Genomic DNA, 20,403 nt, shown 5'->3' with positions numbered 1-20,403 from the left:
GAGCTCAATTTTAGTCTCATCTGACCAGAGTATCTTCTTTCATATGTTTGGGGAGTCTCCCACATGCCTTTTGGTGAACAGCAAACATGTTTTTTTTGTTTTTTTTAAGCAATGGCTTTTTTTCTGGCCACTCTTCCGTGAAGCCCAGCTCTGTGGAGTGCATGGCTTAAAGTGGTTCTATGGACAGATACTCCAATATCCACTATGGAGCTTTGCAGCTCCTTCAGGGTTATCTTTGTTGCCTCTCTGATTAATGCCCTCCTTGCCTGGCCCGTGAGTTTTGGTGGGCGGCCCTCTCTTGGCGGGTTTGTTGTGGTGCCATATCCTTTCCATTCTTTAATAATGAATTTAATGGTGCTCAGTGGGATGTTCAAAATGTTGGATATTTTTTTTATAACCCAACCCTAATCTGTACTTCTTCTCCACAACTTCCTCCCTGACCTGTTTGGAAAGCTCCTTGGTCATCATGGTGCCGCTTGCTTGGTGGTGCCCCTTGATTAGTGGTGTTGCAGACTCTGGGGCCTTTCAGAACAGGTGTGTATATACTGAGATCATGTGACAGATCATGTGACACTTAGATTGCACACAGGTGGACTTTATTTAACTAATTATGGGACTTCTGAAAGTAATTGGTTGCACCAGATCTTATTTAGGGGCTTCATAGCACACTTTTCTGTGTTTTTTTTTGTTGTTGAATTTTTTTAAACAAGTAGTTTTTTTCATTTCACTTCACCAATTTGGACTATTTTGTATATGTCCATTACATGAAATCCAAATAAAAATAAATTTAAATTACAGGTTGTAATGCAACGAAATAGGAAAAAAGCCAAGGGGGGTGAATACTTTTACAAGGCACTGTATTTCACCTGATGAACAGTAGACTGTGTATGAGTAGGCTAGGTAATGTACCTATTTCACCTGATGAACAGTAGGCCGTGTATGAGTAGGCTAGGTAATGTACCTATTTCACCTGATGAACAGTAGGCTGTGTATGAGTAGGCTAGGTAATGTACCTATTTCACCTGATGAACAGTAGGCTGTGTATGAGTAGGCTAGGTAATGTACCTATTTCACCTGATGAACAGTAGGCCGTGTATGAGTAGGCTAGGTAATGTACCTATTTCACCTGATGAACAGTAGGCCGTGTATGAGTAGGCTAGGTAATGTACCTATTTCACCTGATGAACAGTAGGCCGTGTATGAGTAGGCTAGGTAATGTACCTATTTCACCTGATGAACAGTAGGCTGTGTATGAGTAGGCTAGGTAATGTACCTATTTCACCTGATGAACAGTAGGCCGTGTATGAGTAGGCTAGGTAATGTACCTATTTCACCTGATGAACAGTAGGCTGTGTATGAGTAGGCTAGGTATTGTACCTATTTCACCTGATGAACAGTAGGCTGTGTATGAGTAGGCTAGGTAATGTACCTATTTCACCTGATGAACAGTAGGCCGTGTATGAGTAGGCTAGGTAATGCAGAGAAAACAACACTGAAGAGTAAAACATAAATATAAATGATGACTACATATAAATACCACTCAGTGCTAACATGCCTGTTGTTGTAGCAAGTACACTTTCACTAGTGCAAGGTCTGCCTCTGCATAGCTGTGTGTGTGTGTGGCATTAGAGCAGATACATGCTTCTTGCATTTGCATGCCTGCATCATTATGAGTTTGAGCGTGTCTCTCCCTTCCCTTCCGTGATTGCACACAGCTCACTCCTGGGGTGGTCTGATGTGGTGTGGGGTCTCCTCAGCTGTTGTCCAGGGGCTGGTTGGCGCTGTGGACTTGGGGCTGGTCGGGGCTGTGGACTTGGGGCTGTGGACCTGTGGGTGGTCTGGGCTGTGGACCTGGTCAGGGATGTGGACCTGGTCAGGGATGTGGACCTGGGGCAGCTGTTCTCTCCAGTAGGTGAACTGGCTGAAGGTGTCAGGGCAGGAGACGTCAGAGACGTGGCCTCTAATCAACAGGGGAAAGACGTGGTCCACCACCTCACACAGGCCACCATACCTGGTAGGGACACAAACAGAAACATAATTCACTTCATTGTTCATAGACAGACACAAAGACAGAGAGAGGAAGAGAGAGCTACTGAGGGAGAGAGAAACAGAGACAGACAAAGACAGAGGGAGAAAGATAGAGGGATGAAGAGAAAGAGAGAGATGTCTAACTTACGATGAGATGTTGGTCTTAGCGTGTTCCTGTATCAGCTCTCCCTTGGGGTTGACTGTGAAGATCCTGTTTAGGGGAACGCCCACCTCCTTATAGGAATACACATCCTAAACAACAACAACTTTAACAACAACCGACATACTATCCAAAAACACGCATACAGTAGCAAACAGAATATTCAGGCTGCAAATAGCCTTTTGGCTGAATCTGTCACATTTACAGATCGGTTACAGATCGGTTACAGATCGGTTACAGATCGGTTACAGATCGGTTACAGATCGGTTAATTACTGTGCATGGTTCCAGACAGATGAAGGCAGATGTTTCCATAAGGTAATGTGTGCAGTGAGGGAGGGAGCGGGGCTCTCACCGTGGCTCTGTTGCCGAAGGCTGCGTAGAAAGGCTCAGTGTTGGGGTGGAACAGCTGCTTCACGTCGGTCAGACACTGGATCTTAAACCTCTCAGGCTTCTTCTCTATCACCTCCCTACAGGAAGGACAAGAAGGACGGGACAGGATGGAATCATCGTTATACAATACAGGGATAGCTAGTTCTATTACATCAGCGGCTCTACATCGTTACATATGATTGTCCACTTTTGTGTTTGACTCTTTGATTCTGCTGTGTTTATTTTTAGGATGGTGATGAACGATGGTGTGTGACTGTATGTGTTCCTCACCTGTGCAGAGCTGAGAACAGACTGCTGGGGCTGAGTAGGACAGGTCCAATAGGCAGCATGGTTCCTCTCTCGTTGACCCAGTGTAGATACCCCCTCGTCATATCAGCCATACCTATGGCCCTCGCTGAGCAGTACATAAACTTATAACCATTCCTGAAAGAGAGAGAGAGAGGGATAGAGAGAGAGAAACAAATCATATTTTGATAAACTCCCATATCTACTGGTTGAAATACCACAGTGTGACATCACAGCAGCAAGATCTGTGACCTGTTGCCACAAGAAAAGGTCAACCAGTGAAGAACACACACCACCCATTTATTTATTTTCCCCTTTTGTACTTTAACTATTTGCACATCGTTACAACACTGTATATAGACATAATAGGACATTTGTAATGTCTTTATTCTTTTGGAACGTTTGTGTAATGTTTACTGTTCATTTTTATTGTTTATTTCACTTTTTTGTTTTTATCTACCTCACTTGCTTTGGCAATGTAAACATGTTTCCCACGCCAATAAAGCCCCTTGAATTGAATTGAAAGATAGAAGGATAGGTAGAGCAAGAGAATGAGATTGAATGATTCTACTGTCAGTGTTTCCTAAGAGCGATGGAGGGGACAGTAGTTTAACTAATGAGCGTCAGGGACAGGGCTGCCTTCATGAGGGTGCAACGTACTAAACCTTGTAGATTGAAACCATGAATAAAGTTGATATGATTCATTGATCTTACGTTGAGCCCTATTCTAAATGTGACCTAGGTTTCATTACTGTAATGCTCATCTATAGTTATTGAATTACTCCTGTGGTTACTCACTGGCTGACTCGGTGGTAGAGGCGGGCAATGCCCTGATGCGTCCAGTCTTTACCCAGCGTGGGTAGAATGTGGCCCAGGGTGTCCGACCTGAAAGAGAGGACACGAGCACACGCACGCACACACACCTCATTAGACTACCATTAACAGAGATTTCACATGATCACACACAATTGCCAATAAAACTCATGCACACACACACACACACCTGGTGATGGTGCCGTCAATGTCTGAGATGATGATCTTGTCGTCCCAGCTCCAGAGGTAGATGGTGCCCTGGCAGCGGCAGGTGCCCTGGTACTGAGTGGTCACACTGAACACCACCTCATTAGGACCCACCTTCAACTGCAGACTGGCCTGAGGACACAAAGACTACATTACCCATACACCCTCTAACGCTAACCCTGCTACTGAGTGGTTCAACTGCAGACTGGCCTGAGGACACAAAGACTACATTACCCATACACCCTCTAACGCTAACCCTGCTACTGAGTGGTTCAACTGCAGACTGGCCTGAGGACACAAAGACTACATTACCCATACACCCTCTAACGCTAACCCTGCTACTGAGAGGTTCAACTGCAGACTGGCCTGAGGACACAAAGACTACATTACCCATACACCCTCTAACGCTAACCCTGCTACTGAGTGGTTCAACTGCAGACTGGCCTGAGGACATAAAGACTACATTACCCATATAGACTAACTATAACCCTGCTACTGAGTGGTTCAACTGCAGACTGGCCTGAAGACTACATTAGCCAGACACACTGAACACAACGTCGCCAGATAAAGAGGTCAGAAGTATTGTTCCTCACCAGCTGCTCTGGGGTCAGTCTGAGGGTCTTCCTGTAGCACACACTACCGGGTGTGAGAAGGGGTTCGGCGTTGCAGGATTCTGAGCCCTGATTGGACAATCTGTGGTCCTCATCGCTGGAGGAAGACTCCTCCTTCATTCTGTCATGACAACAGTTAAGATATAAATACATTTTTTACTTTAAAACCAGAATATAAACACTATATAAACATGTAGTATACATGACTATATAACCAGAATATAAACACTATATAAACATGTAGTATACATGACTTTATAACCAGAATATAAACACTATATAAACATGTAGTATACATGACTTTATAACCAGAATATAAACACTATATAAACATGTAGTATACATGACTTTATAACCAGAATATAAACACTATATAAACATGTAGTATACATGACTTTATAACCAGAATATAAACACTATATAAACATGTAGTATACATGACTTTATAACCAGAATATAAACACTATATAAACATGTAGTATACATGACTTTATAACCAGAATATAAACACTATATAAACATGTAGTATACATGACTTTATAACCAGAATATAAACACTATATAAACATGTAGTATACATGACTTTATAACCAGAATATAAACACTATATAAACATGTAGTATACATGACTTTATAACCAGAATATAAACACTATATAAACATGTAGTATACATGACTTTATAACCAGAATATAAACACTATATAAACATGTAGTATACATGACTTTATAACCAGAATATAAACACTATATAAACATGTAGTATACATGACTTTAAAACCAGAATATAAACACTATATAAACATGTAGTATACATGACTTTAAAACCAGAATATAAACACTATATAAACATGTAGTATACATGACTTTATAACCAGAATATAAACACTATATAAACATGTAGTATACATGACTTTATAACCAGAATATAAACACTATATAAACATGTAGTATACATGACTTTATAACCAGAATATAAACACTATATAAACATGTAGTATACATGACTTTATAACCAGAATATAAACACTATATAAACATGTAGTATACATGACTTTAAAACCAGAATATAAACACTATATAAACATGTAGTACACATGACTTTATAACCAGAATATAAACACTATATAAACATGTAGTATACATGACTATATAACCAGAATATAAACACTATATAAACATGTAGTATACATGACTTTATAACCAGAATATAAACACTATATAAACATGTAGTACACATGACTTTATAACCAGAATATAAACACTATATAAACATGTAGTATACATGACTTTATAACCAGAATATAAACACTATATAAACATGTAGTATACATGACTATATAACCAGAATATAAACACTATATAAACATGTAGTATACATGACTTTATAACCAGAATATAAACACTATATAAACATGTAGTATACATGACTTTAAAACCAGAATATAAACACTATATAAACATGTAGTATACATGACTTTATAACCAGAATATAAACACTATATAAACATGTAGTATACATGACTTTATAACCAGAATATAAACACTATATAAACATGTAGTATACATGACTTTATAACCAGAATATAAACACTATATAAACATGTAGTATACATGACTTTATAACCAGAATATAAACACTATATAAACATGTAGTATACATGACTTTATAACCAGAATATAAACACTATATAAACATGTAGTACACAGTTTTAGGGGTGGTTTCCCGGACAAATTTTAAACCTAGTCCTGCACAAATAAACAAACTCAAAGGAGAATCGGTTCATGAAACCGACTTTCTGTATAACGTATATGAGGATCTGTAAACTACAGTATATAAACATGTATTCAAGATAATTAAATTCTATTGCACATGATAAGCTTTTCTGGTGTTAGAGAAGTGTAGTTAGTTACCCGTTGACTGAAGCCATGCTGAGAGAGGTCTCACCCTCATCTCCAACTCCCGTCTCAGACACGGAGTCCTGGGGTAAAACAACCAGTCACACACTCATACAACAACCAGGACATTCTAAGAAATATAATACGCCAGTCCACTAGGCCTCCAATGCTGTAACTTCTGCAGAGTTTCCTAGTTATAGTTATGTTATAGAAGTTTGTTCAGGAGGTGTGTGTGTTACAGAGGTGTGTGTTACAGAGGTGTGTGTGTTACAGAGGTGTGTGTTACAGAGGTGTGTGTGTTACAGAGGTGTGTGTTACAGAGGTGTGTGTGTTACAGAGGTGTGTGTGTTACAGAGGTGTGTGTTACAGAGGTGTGTGTTACAGAGGTGTGTGTGTTACAGAGGTGTGTGTTACAGAGGTGTGTGTTACAGAGGTGTGTGTGTTACAGAGGTGTGTGTGTTACAGAGGTGTGTGTGTTACAGAGGTGTGTACCGATTTGGAATCGCTGTTCCTGCTGCGCCATGAGAACCACCAGCGGCCTCCTTTCTTGGGCATCTTCTCCTTCATGATGTTCTCCACTGAGGCCTGGAACAAACGCACACAGTTCCTGACCAAAACTAAACTCAACAAAACTACTGAAATGCAAAAACACAGAGATACAAAAAAACCAAATGCAAAAACGTGAAGCTAGTGTCATATGTCTGGATGATGGCGATCTAATGAAGCGAGCTGGCGACAAAGGGAGAGAGAGAGAGAGAGGATAAACACACAAAGAGACATACAGACAGATATGCTATACCCAACAGGCAGGCAGACAGAAAGATATGCTATACCCAACAGGCAGGCAGACAGAATAATATGCTATACCCAACAGGCAGGCAGACAGAAAGATATGCTATACCCAACAGGCAGGCAGACAGAAAGATATGCTATACCCAACAGGCAGGCAGACAGAAAGATATGCTATACCCAACAGGCAGGCAGACAGAAAGATATGCTATACCCAACAGGCAGGCAGACAGAAAGATATGCTATACCCAACAGGCAGGCAGACAGAAAGATATGCTATACCCAACAGGCAGACAGACAAATATGCTATACCCAACAGGCAGGCAGACAGACAGATATGCTATACCCAACAGACAGACAGACAGACAGATATGCTATACCCAACAGGCAGACAGACAGACAGATATGCTATACCCAACAGGCAGGCAGACAGAAAGATATGCTATACCCAACAGGCAGACAGACAAATATGCTATACCCAACAGGCAGGCAGACAGACAGATATGCTATACCCAACAGGCAGACAGACAGACAGACAGATATGCTATACCCAACAGGCAGACAGACAGACAGACAGATATGCTATACATAAAAGAGGAAAAATACTTGAGTGTGAGGACGATGTGGTTAAAGAGAATGCTTTTCAGTGCGCAGGAAGTTCAAACGAGACAGAGGATGTAGGAATTCAAACAAAAACAAAACAGGGCCAGACACAGAACTGGGCCCCAGATGTAGCAGGTACATGGGTTACATTTGGACTGCTTTTTTTTTTACATTGTCATACGATTAATGTGACATATGATAAACCTCAGGTAAAACCACTCAGGTACAGTGCACTATATTTGAGATCAGCATATATATATATGTAGCCCAGATGCTATGCTAATGGAATGTTGCTAATGTTGTGGGGGTCTTACCATTGGCAGGGGCTTCTGATACACCTGCATAGCCAGCATCAGAGGGGCTGCAGTGGTCCAGTTATAGTACCTGGAGGAGAAAACAACAACATTTTCTACAACCAGTTTCTACATTTCTTATCAGAAGTACTATATTTGACAGCACACGAAGGGTGTTCTGTACATGACATACTTTTCTGTCAGGGATGTGGTCACGACAACATATAAAATCGGGATCTTGTCTATGGAATAGAAGGGTGTTCTGTACATGACATACTTTTCTGTCAGGGATGTGGTCACGACAACATATAAAATCGGGATCTTGTCTATGGAATAGAAGGGTGTTCTGTACATGACATACTTTTCTGTCATGGATGTGGTCACGACAACATATAAAATCGGGATTTTGTCTATGGAATAGGTCAGATATATGAATGGAAGATAGTGTGTCCTGACTAATCAACAAACATCACATCCCTGCCATCTTCACTGCTATGATGCAGAGTTAGAAGGTATTTTACATACTTGGTTCCTATCTTGACCACCAGGTTGGGATCGTCAATGATGGAGGGGTTCTCAGTGAACTGCTGGTAAGAGATGGCTCTCTCCTCAAACTGTTCTATTGAGACACACAGACAGGAGAGGGTTAATATAACTGTTCTATTGAGACACACAGACAGGAGAGGGTTAATATAACTGTTCTGTAGAGACACAGACAGGAGAGGGTTAATATAACTGTTCTGTAGAGACACAGACAGGAGAGGGTTAATATAACTGTTCTGTAGAGACACAGACAGGAGAGGGTTAATATAACTGTTCTGTAGAGACACAGACAGGAGAGGGTTAATGTAACTGTTCTGTAGAGACACAGACAGGAGAGGGTTAATGTAACTCTTCTGTAGAGACACAGACAGGAGAGGGTTAATGCTCTTCTATTCCAGAAAGTTATTCCCTTCCATCTGATCTCACATCAATTAGTGGATTTGAGCAGCAAATAGCTGAAGCTACAATTTTCTACAGTATTGAGATGCAGCCCCTACCTCTTGTGATCTCTCTGTTGTCAGTGAGACCTCCACACAGGGAGATGGCGATGTTGGGCATGTCTCCCAGCTGGTCAGAGTAGCTGTCCACGCCGCTGTCCATCCCACTGCTGCTCACCGACTGAGGGGATTGGTTGGCACTCCGCACTCCCGTTTCCAAGCCACCTCTCACCGAACCGCCCCCGTCACTAAGGAACAGGGTCATAGGGTCAGGAGTGTAGGACAACTCTGTGCGTAGGACAGAATAGGTGAGTGTGTGTATGTGTGTGCGTAACAGGTGTGTGTTTGTTACTGGTGTGTGTGTGTGGGTGTGTTGAGTGCGTGTATATGTGTGTCATTGGAGGCTGGTGGGAGGAGCTATAGGAAGACCAGCTCAATCGAATGGCTGGAATGGAATCAATGGAGTAAAAATATGTTCATATGTTTGATGTATTTGATACCGTTCCATTTATTAAATTCCAGCCATTACAATGAGTCTGTCCTCCTATAGCTCCTCCCACCAGCCTCCTCTGATGTGTGTGTGTAATAGGTGCGTACAGTGCATTCGGAAAGTATTTAGACCCCTTGACTTTTGCCACATTTTGTTACGTTACAGCCTTATTCTAAAATGGATTAAATCGTTTTTTCAATCATCATTCTACACACAATACCCCATAATGATGAAGCAAAAACAGGTTTTCAGAAATGTTTGCTAATTTATTAAAAAAATTAAATATCACATTTACATAAGTATTCAGACCCTTTCCTCAGTACTTTGTTGAAGCACCTTTGAAAGAAATTACAGCCTCAAGTCTTCTTGGGTACGATGCTACAAGCTTGGCACACCTGTATTTGGGGAGTTTCTCCCATTCTTCTCTGCAGATCCTCTCAAGCTCTGTCAGGTTGGATGGGGAGCGTCGCTGCACAGCTATTTTCAGTCTCTCCAGAGATGTTCGATCGGGTTCCAGTCCAGGCTCTGGCTGGGCCACTCAAGGACATTTAGAGACTTGTCCCGAAGCCACTCGTGCATTGTCTTGGCTGTGTGCTCAGGGTCATTGTCCTGTTGGAAGGTGAACCTTCGCCCCCAGTCTGAGGTCCTGAGGGCCCTGGAGCAGGTTTTCATCAAGGATCTCTCTGTACTTTGCTCCATTCATCTTTGCCTCGATCCTGACTAGTCTCCCAGTCCCTGCCGCTGAAAAACATCCCCACAGCATGATGCTTCCACCACCAGGCCAAAAGTTCAATCTTGGTTTCATCAGACAAGAGAATCTTGTTTCTCATGGTCTGAGAATCTTTAGATGCCTTTTGGCAAACTCCAAGTGGACTGTCATGCGCCTTTTACTGAGGAGTGGCTTACGTCTGGCCCAGATGGTTGTCCTTCTGGAAGGTTCACCCATCTCCACAGAAGACTCTGGAACTCTGTCAGAGAGACCATCGGGTTCTTGGTCACCTCCCTGACCAAGGCCCTTCTCCCCCGGCCCTTCTCCCCCGATTGCTCAGTTTGGCCGGGAGGCCAGCTCTAGGAAGAGTCTTGGTGGTTCCAAACTACTTCCATTTAAGAATCATGGAGGCCACTGTGTTCATGGGGACAGACATTTTTAGGTACCCTTCCTGTGCCGTGACACAATCCTGTCTCGGAGTTCTACGGACAATTCCTTCAATTCCTTGGTTTTTGCACTGACATGCACTGTCAACTGTGGGACCTTTATATAGGCAGGTGGGTGCCTTTCCAAGTCATGTCCAATCAACTGAATTTACCACAGGTGGACTCCAATCAAGTTGTCGAAACATCTCAAGAATGATCAATGAAAACAGAATGCACCTGAACTCAATTTCATGTCTCATAGCAAAGGGTCTGAATATTTCTGTTTTAATTTTTTTATACATTTGCAAAAATGTCTAAAAATCCATTTTGTCTTTGTCATTATGGAAAATTGTGTGTAGATTGATGAGGGATTAAAAAATACATATTTTAGAATAAGACTGTAACGTAAGAAAATGTGGAAAAAGGGAAGGGGTCTGAATACTTTCCGAATGCACAGTATGTGTGTGTGACAGGTGTGCCTGTAAGTGTGTGTGTGTGTGTTAGTTACAGTTGTGTTACCTTTTGGGGAAGTAGAGAGCGGCCACATCTGGCTCCAGCTCAGTGATGTCATCCAGGTAGATTCCATCAGAGCCCAGGTGGTGGCTCCTCTTGTCTGCAGGTACAGCGTCACACGTTACCGTGGATACAATGATTGACAAGGCATTACTTTCATTCATTAAGTTAATATGAAACTAATGGCTGAGACATTCATATCTACAGACATGAAACTAATGACTGAGACATTCATATCTACAGACATGAAACTAATGGCTGAGACATTCATATCTACAGACGTGAAACTAATGGCTGAGACATATCTACAGATGTGAAACTAATGGCTGAGACATTCATATCTACAGACGTGAAACTAATGGCTGAGACATTCATATCTACAGACGTGAAACTAATGGCTGAGGCATTCATATCTACAGACGTGAAACTAATGGCTGAGACATTCATATCTACAGACATGTGTGACAGTTAGAATAAAAATTCTGTCACCTAAACTGACATATATATTGTCTGTCCTCTCCTTCCAGGTAATGGTTCAGCTACTCAAACATGCCTCTCCATGAACACTGATTAAAATAATATATAACATATGCCGTTTAGCAGACGCTTTTATCCAAAGCGACTTACGGTCTACCAACTGAGCTCCACGCTCTACCAACTGAGCTCCACGCTCTACCAACTGAGCTCCACGCTCTACCAACTGAGCTCCACGCTCTACCAACTGAGCTCCACGCTCTACCAACTGAGCTCCATGCTCTACCAACTGAGCCCCATGCTCTACCAACTGAGCTCCACGCTCTACCAACTGAGCTCCACGCTCTACCAACTGAGCTCCACGCTCTACCAACTGAGCTCCACGCTCTACCAACTGAGCTCCACGCTCTACCAACTGAGCTCCATGCTCTACCAACTGAGCTCCATGCTCTACCAACTGAGCTCCACGCTCTACCAACTGAGCTCCACGCTCTACCAACTGAGCTCCATGCTCTACCAACTGAGCTCCACGCTCTACCAACTGAGCTCCATGCTCTACCAACTGAGCTCCACGCTCTACCAACTGAGCTCCACGCTCTACCAACTGAGCTCCACGCTCTACCAACTGAGCTCCATGCTCTACCAACTAAGCTCCATGCTCTACCAACTGAGCTCCACGCTCTACCAACAGAGCTCCATGCTCTACCAACTGAGCTCCACGCTCTACCAACTGAGCTCCACGCTCTACCAACTGAGCTCCATGCTCTACCAACTGAGCTCCACGCTCTACCAACTGAGCTCCATGCTCTACCAACTGAGCTCCACGCTCTACCAACTGAGCTCCACGCTCTACCAACTGAGCTCCACGCTCTACCAACTGAGCTCCACGCTCTACCAACTGAGCTCCACGCTCTACCAACTAAGCTCCATGCTCTACCAACTGAGCTCCACGCTCTACCAACTGAGCTGCATGCTCTACCAAGTGAGTCATACAGGACACCCTAACCCTGAATGTGACACTGAAATAAACCAGATCATTACAGAAGCAGACTTGTAAGCTGCGTACCTTTCCTCTTAGATGGGGAGTCTGTGTGTCTGACCGTGTTGTCCCTATGGCACCCCTCATCCAGTTCTGACAGCATCCTGGAGGCCACCAGTCCCTCCACCTCTCTACAGGCTGCCCATACTTCCTCCATGTCTCCTCCAGGCCAAGACCTGGCCCCACACCCGGCCCCAGACCCAGCCCAAGACCCGGCCCCAGACCCAGCCCAAGACCCGGCCTCAGACCCTGCTCCGGACCCTGCTCCAGACCCGGCCCCAGACCCTGCTCCAGACCCTGCTCCAGACCCGGCCCCAGACCCTGCTCCAGACCCTGCTCCAGACCCGGCCCCAGACCCTGCTCCAGACCCGGCCCCAGACCCGGCCCCAGACCCTGCTCCAGAGCCGACCCCAGACCCGGCCCCAGACCCGGCCCCAGACCCTGCTCCAGACCCGGCCCCAGACCCTGCTCCAGACCCTGCTCCAGACCCGGCCCCAGATCCGGCTCCAGACCCTGCTCCAGACCCGGCCCCAGCTATGTTGTCCTCGGGCTGTGGAACGTACAGGGTGAGGGACGGGGGGGCGCTGTCTTTTTGGCTCTGGGACTGGATCTGATCAGAGGGGCCACCGTCTCCAGTGATGGTTCTGAAGTGTGTGCTATCACACACAGGGATGGTGACAGGGGACATCATCAAAGAATCTTGCATCTGGAACGGAGGGAAGAAGGAGGGCTAGAAGAGGAGAGAGAGAGAGGGAAAGAGAGAGAGGAGAAAGAAGAGAGAGAGCAGGACAGAGCAAGGGAGGGGAGGTAGGGTGTAGATAGGAGAAGAGAGAGAGAGAGAGAGAGAGAGAGAGAGAGAGATGTGTGGTTAGAGTGAGTGCTAGTGTATTAACGTGTCCTCAGCTGCTCTCATGGAAGATGATTAATAGAGATTAAAGTCTGAAAACATCAGTCCTGATTTCTGGATCAATGTGTGGACATAATGGCTCCCTTTTTGTGCCCTTTCTTTCCTGTTCTATCTCTCTGAATCTGTCTCCCCTCCCTATACCCCTCCCTCCCTCCCTCCCACCCTTCACCCCCCCACTCTGTCCCTCCCCACCTCCCTCCCTCTCTCTGTACCTTGGCAGCTTGTGGCAGCTCTCCCCAGGCCCACATCATCTCAGGGTTGTCTTTGCTCTGATTGGTCAGCTCTGAGTCACTCTTCGGAGTTGAGGGGCTGGAGCCGCCTGGGTCGCTTGGTAACAAGTCACATAGAGGGATGTAATTGGTTGAGCCAGTACTACACTGATTCATGGACATCAACAATACAGTACAAAGTCTCTGCTGGTTCGCATGGTTTTAGACTTTATAATGTAGTAAATAAATCGACATGCGCCAAATACAACTGGTGTAGACTTTACAGTGAAATGCTTGCTTCTGAACCTTTCCCAACGATGCAGAGTTTAAAAAATAATAATACAAAATAAAATAGTATAACTTACCTGATCGGAGAAGGGAAGAGAGAAGTCTGCTGTGGACAGGAGATGGACAGACCACCGCTAGGAGGGATAGACAGAGTATGTTCTATCAGAGGACTGGAGGGAGAGAGAGATGGGGATGGGGAGGGAGAGAGAGATGGGGGTAGGGAGGGAGAGAGAGAGGGGGAGGGAGAGAGAGATGGGGATGGGGAGGGAGAGAGAGATGGGGATAGGGGAAGAGAGAGATGGGGATGGGGAAGAGAGAGATGGGGATGGGGAAGAGAGAGATGGGGATGGGGAAGAGAGAGAGATGGGGATGGGGAAGAGAGAGAGATGGGGATGGGGAAGAGAGAGAGATGGGGATGGGGAAGAGAGAGAGATGGGAAGAGAGAGGGATGGGGATGGGGAAGAGAGAGAGATGGGGATGGGGAAGAGAGATGGGGATGGGGAAGAGAGAGATTGGGATGGGGAAGAGAGAGATGGGGATGGGGAAGAGAGAGATGGGGATGGGGTAGAGAGAGAGATGGGGATGGGGAAGAGAGAGAGATGGGGATGGGGAAGAGAGAGAGATGGGGATGGGGAAGAGAGAGAGATGGGGAAGAGAGAGAGATGGGGATGGGGAAGAGAGAGAGATGGGGATGGGGAAGAGAGATGGGGATGGGGAAGAGAGAGATGGGGAAGAGAGAGAGATGGGGATGGGGAAGAGAGAGAGATGGGGATGGGGAAGAGAGAGATGGGGAAGAGAGAGAGATGGGGATGGGGAAGAGAGATAGATGGGGATGGGGAAGAGAGAGAGATTGGGATGGGGAAGAGAGAGAGATGGGGATGGGGAAGAGAGAGAGATGGGGATGGGGGAAGAGAGAGAGATGGGGATGGGGGAAGAGAGAGATGGGGATAGGAGAAGAGAGAGATGGGGATAGGGGAAGAGAGAGATGGGGATAGGGGAAGAGAGAGATGGGGATAGGGAAGAGAGAGATGGGGATGGGGAAGAGAGAGATGGGGATAGGGGAAGAGAGAGATGGGGATGGGGAAGAGAGAGATGGGGATAGGGGAAGAGAGAGATGGGGATGGGGAAGAGAGAGATGGGGATGGGGGAGAGACAGATACAGAGAGAACCATAAGCAGTTCTTTCATTCTACAAAGGCATCCGACAAGATCCTGCATGAGTACAACAACCAAACTGTTTATTATTCTGTTCTGTTCAATCTTGTGGGTGCATGTGTGTGTGGGTGGGCATGCATGTGTGTGTGGGTGTGCATGCATGTGTGTGGGTTGGGTCATGTGCGTCTACCTCTGCGAGTGTGCCCAGTCTGCGTCAGGTATTGTGTATGTTGTGTTCTGGGTGTAGGTGCTGCTCAACACACTGGCCTTAGGCCCCTGCTCTTCATCAAACTCTGGAGTAGAGGCCCTGAGACAGAGATATATATATATATAGAGAGACAAAGAGAGAGAGAGAGAGAGAGAGAGAGAGCGAGAGAGAGAGAGAGAGAGAGAGAGGGAGACAAAAAAAGAGAGAGAGAAGACAAAAAGAGAGAGAGAAAGACAAAGACAGAGAGAGACAACGAGAGAGAGAGACATTAACAACAACAACACACACATCAGATGAATGAGAGAGAATAAGGAGGGTTCGACTGAGAGGCCCACGGTCATTACTCCACAGAGACAGAGAGCATTGTGGGAAAGATGAGTTACTGGAGCGTTTCCAATACGGAGGACACAGAGCTGGCATTCACACACACATGCAGGTTCACACACACACACACACACACACACACACACACACACACACACACACACACACACACACACACACACACACACACACACACACACACACACACACACACACACACACATTAGACAGACACTGGTTACTTCAGGCTTGTTTACCCAGTCTCAGCCAGTATCAGCACAGGGACGTGTGTGTGTGTGTGGGGGGTGGGGAATTCACCGGAGACCAAAAAAAGGTATCTTGCTGTTTTTTTCACACACGCGCGTTGTACAGAAGTGTAAATAGTGTTGATTTAAAGACTATATGTACTGTAATCACCTGCTGGAGTTGTTATTGTGCTCTTGCTCCTCATCAGTGCTCATATCGATGGTGAACATGTCCTCATCCTCTGAGTGCTCCCCACTCTCTTCCCGCCTCCCTCCTCCGCTCTCCCGCGCTTTCTTCCTCCTCTTCCTCCTCTTTTTCATCATCATCCCTCCTCCTCCTCCTATGGTCTGCTGGGAGCTCAGGGTCTGGACCGAGAGGGAGGCGGGGTCAGAGAGGCGAGACATGCCCTTCCCCAGCTGGGCTTCCATTAGCTCCACCCCCTGGGACACAATAGGTGACGTTGCCAGGTAGGACGGAATCCCTTCCTTTTGGGGACAGAAAATAGAAAACAGGAAGTGAGGTCATGATGAAACATGAATGACTTGTTAAGTAATCAGCCCTGGAAGTACATTTTGACCAAATATTATAAGATAGTAGAACATATTCAGCTCTTCTAATCTTCAAGGTACACCAGGTGAGTAGACTGACTGGCCAATCCGTAACATGAATCAGCCAATGAACTATCAGATTCTGATAAGCAGTAGCACGTGAGTCCTCCAGGCCTGCAGAGTTGAATAGTCCTGACCTGCAGATACAAGATGGCGCCGATGGAGATGGCAGCATCGCGACTAGCTCTTAAGCAACTCTGTAGTATTTTGTTTGTTTATGTACAATTATTTACGTTAATAGCTCATTACATACAGCCGGGAAGAACTATTGGATAGTAGAGTGACGGTAATTCACCAGAACTTCCAGCATTACAACCAGGATTACGACTTACCTGGAGCAGATCCTTTGTTTGCTCTCCCCAGAACAATTGAACTAATTCCAGAGGCTGACCCAAAACAACGCAGGCGGAAGAGAGGTACTCAAGGTGGTGTTCTGGTCCGACTTAGGAAGCGTGTACACCACCCACCGCTCCTGAGTATTCTACTTGCTAATGTCCAATCCCTGGATAATAAAATGGATGAGCTCAAGGCGAGAGTTGCTTTTCAGAGAGACACCAGGGATTGTAACATGCTCAGCTTCACGGAAACATGGCTCTCTTGAGATATACTGTCTGATTCTGTAAAGCCAGTTGGTTTCTCAGTATGCCGACAGGAACAAACATCTCTCCGGGAAGCAGAAGGGTGGAGGTATATGTTTTATGATCAACTTATGTTGTAACTGTGATAACATACAGGAACTCAAGTCCTTCTGTGCACCCGACCTAGAATATCTCATAATCAAATGCCGACCCGACCGTACTATCTTCCGAGAGAATTTTCATCAACAATATCCACAGCGGTCTATATCCCCCTCAAGCGGACACCACGACGGCCCTCAAAGAACTTCACTGGACTTTATACAAACTGGTAACCACATATCCTGAGGCTGCATTTATTGTAGCTGGGGATTTTACCAAACAAATTTGAGGAAAAGGCTCCCAAAAATCTATCAACATATTGATAGCTGTACTCGTGCTGCTAAAACTCTCGACCGTTGCTATACTACTTTCCAGAATGCATATAAGGCCCTCCCCCGCCCTCCATTCAGCAAATCGGACCACTATTCCATCTTGCTCCTCCCCTATAGGCAGAAACACAAACAGGAAGCACCCGTGATGAGGACTATTTAATGCTGGTCTGACCAATCGGAATCCATGCTTCAAGATTGTTTTGATCACGCGGACTGGGATATGTTCAGAGTAGCTTCAGATAATAATATCAACACATATACTGATACGGTGAATGAGTTAATCAGGAAGTGTATAGGAGATGTTGTACCCACTGTGACTATTAAAACCTACCCCAACCAGAAACCATGGATAGATGGGATTATTCGCGCAAAACTGAAAGCGCGAATAACCTCATTTAACCAGGGCAAGAAGACTGGGAATATAGAAGAATACCCTAGACCCACTTCAATTTGCTTACCGCCCCAATATATCCACAGACGATGCAATCGCCACCACACTGCACACTGCCCTGTCCCATCTGGACAAGAGGCGTACCTATGTAAGAATGCTGTTCATTTACTATAGCTCAGTATTCAACAACATAGTACCCTCCAAGCTAATCATCAAGCTCAAGGCCCTGCGTCTGAACCCCGCACTGTGCAACAGGGTCCTGGACTTCCTGACAGGTCACCCCCAGGTGGTGAAGGTAGGAAACAACACCTCTTCGCTGATCCTCAAACAGGGGCCCCACAAGGGTGCGTGCTCAGCCCCCTCCTGTACTCCCTGTTCACTCATGACGGCGTAGCCAAGCACGCCTCCAACTCAATCATCAAGTTTTCAGACGAAACAACAGTAGTTGGCCTGATTACCAACAACGATGAGACAGCCTACAGGGAGGAGGTGAGGGCTCTGGGACTGTGGTACCAGGAAAATAACCTCTCACTCAATGTCAACAAAACAAAGGAGATGATCGTGGACTTCAGGAAACAGCAGAGGGATCAGCAGTGGAGAAGGTGGAAAGCTTCAAGTTCGTCTGCGTACACATCACCGCCAAACTGAATAGGTCCACCCTCACAAACAGTGTGGTGAAGAAGGCGCTGTCTTCAACCTCAGGAGGCTAAAGAAATTTGGCTTAACAACTAAAACCCTCACAAAATTTTACAGATGCACAATTGAGAGCATCCTGTCGGGCTGTATCACTGCCCGGTACGGCAACTGCTCCGCCCACAAAGCTCACCAGAGGGTGGTGCGGTCTGCCCAACGCATTACCGGGGGCAAACTTCCCACCCTCCTGGACACCTACAGCACACAATGCCATAGGAAGGCCAAAAAGATCATCAAGGACATCAATCGCCCGAGCCACTGCCTGTTCACCCCAATATCATCCAGAAGGCGAGGTCAGTACAGGGACCGAGAGCTGGGACCGAGAGACTGAAAAACAGCTTCTATTTCAAGGCCATCACTGTTAAACAGCCATCACTAGCACATCAGAGGCTGCTGCCTATAGACATAGACTAGGAATCACTGGCCACTTTTAGAAATGGATCACTAGCCACTGTAATTATGTTCCGTATCCAGCATTACTCATCTCATACGTATAAACTGCACTCCACACTATTCTACAGTGTCTTAGTCACTTTAATTGTGTGTAAATATAGCATCACCCAGCTCATGTGTATATACTGTACTCTATACTATTCCACTGTATCTTAGTCACTTTAATTGTGTGTAAATATAGCATCACCCAGCTCATGTGTATATACTGTACTCTATACTATTCCACTGTATCTTAGTCACTTTAATTGTGTGTAAATATAGCATCACCCATCTCATGTGTATATTCTGTACTCTATACTATTCTGTACTCTATACTATACTAAAACAACACATTTCACTCCACCTATCTGGTGTTCGTGACAATAACACATCTGTGTGTATATCAGGGGCGGGCAACTAGATTCAAGCGCGGGACGATTTTTATCGAAGCGGATGGTCGAGGGGCAGGAACATAATTATACAAATTTGTACACTGCAATTGACCACAACTAAGCCCCAGAAGAGATTGCATTAGAAAATAACAGTTTAAGTTCATTAACTTTTTAAGTTCATACCTTGATTACATTGAGACATACAGTCTGGGAATTCATGAACAGATTCTCTGAGTTAAACTCGTTTTCACCCTCAACGTTCTCTATATCTATATATACTGAACATCTATATCTATATATACTGAACATATATATACTGAGCAAAAATATAAACGCAACATGTAAAGTGTTGATTCCATGTTTCATGAGCTGAAATAAAAGATCCCAAACATGTTCCATACGCACCAAAAGCTTATTTCTATAAAATGTTGTAAACAAATTTGTTCACATCCCTGTTAGTGAGCATCCATCCACCTGACAGGTGTGGCATATCAAGAAGCTGATTAAACAGCATGATCATTACACAGGTGCACTTAAGTCTGATGGAGGAGGCCACTGTTCTTGGGGACCTTCAATGCTGCAGACATGTTTTGGTACCCTTCCCCTGATCTGTGCCTTGACACAATCCTGTCTCTGAACTCTACGGACAATTCCTTCAACCTCATGGCTTGGTTTTTGCTCTGACATGCACTGTCAACTGTGGGAAATTATATAGACAGGTGTGTGCCTTTCCAAATCAGGTCCAATCAATTGTATTTACCGCAGGTGGAATCCAATCAAGTTGTAGAAACATCTCAAGGATGATCAATGGAAACAGGATGCACCTGAGCTCAA

The 20,403-nt window shown here is 45.0% G+C and overlaps 1 protein-coding gene across 2 annotated transcripts in view; it reads right to left on the bottom strand.

Moving 5' to 3' along the window:
- Positions 1 to 770: 770 nt before the first annotated feature.
- Positions 771 to 20,403, bottom strand: part of LOC110498384 (phosphatidate phosphatase LPIN1) — a 31,762-nt gene continuing 12,129 nt past the window's right edge. Inside the window, exons 4-22 of one of the 2 annotated variants that reach the window (XM_036955041.1) lie at positions 16,216 to 16,529; positions 15,457 to 15,573; positions 14,190 to 14,246; positions 13,828 to 13,942; positions 12,736 to 13,438; positions 11,202 to 11,295; positions 9,119 to 9,306; positions 8,604 to 8,697; positions 8,100 to 8,169; positions 6,886 to 6,978; positions 6,409 to 6,476; positions 4,479 to 4,617; positions 3,869 to 4,017; positions 3,664 to 3,750; positions 2,851 to 3,003; positions 2,543 to 2,657; positions 2,177 to 2,280; positions 1,888 to 2,011; positions 771 to 1,851 (exon numbers count right to left, since the gene is read on the bottom strand). In XM_036955041.1, the coding sequence (XP_036810936.1) occupies positions 1,717 to 1,851; positions 1,888 to 2,011; positions 2,177 to 2,280; positions 2,543 to 2,657; positions 2,851 to 3,003; positions 3,664 to 3,750; positions 3,869 to 4,017; positions 4,479 to 4,617; positions 6,409 to 6,476; positions 6,886 to 6,978; positions 8,100 to 8,169; positions 8,604 to 8,697; positions 9,119 to 9,306; positions 11,202 to 11,295; positions 12,736 to 13,438; positions 13,828 to 13,942; positions 14,190 to 14,246; positions 15,457 to 15,573; positions 16,216 to 16,529 (2,919 nt within the window). In that variant the 3' untranslated portion in view covers positions 771 to 1,716. Of the gene's footprint in view, positions 2,012 to 2,176; positions 2,281 to 2,542; positions 2,658 to 2,850; positions 3,004 to 3,663; positions 3,751 to 3,868; positions 4,018 to 4,478; positions 4,618 to 6,408; positions 6,477 to 6,885; positions 6,979 to 8,099; positions 8,170 to 8,603; positions 8,698 to 9,118; positions 9,307 to 11,201; positions 11,296 to 12,735; positions 13,439 to 13,827; positions 13,943 to 14,189; positions 14,247 to 15,456; positions 15,574 to 16,215; positions 16,530 to 20,403 lie in introns of both variants that reach the window. The other variant, XM_036955040.1, reaches the window with a different exon arrangement.

This window comes from Oncorhynchus mykiss, chromosome 19 (assembly GCF_013265735.2).
Source record: "Oncorhynchus mykiss isolate Arlee chromosome 19, USDA_OmykA_1.1, whole genome shotgun sequence".
In the NCBI taxonomy this organism is placed as follows: Eukaryota; Metazoa; Chordata; class Actinopteri; order Salmoniformes; family Salmonidae; genus Oncorhynchus; species Oncorhynchus mykiss.
Note: the sequence above shows the minus strand (reverse complement) of the source record. Positions and strands in the feature narration are given on the sequence as shown.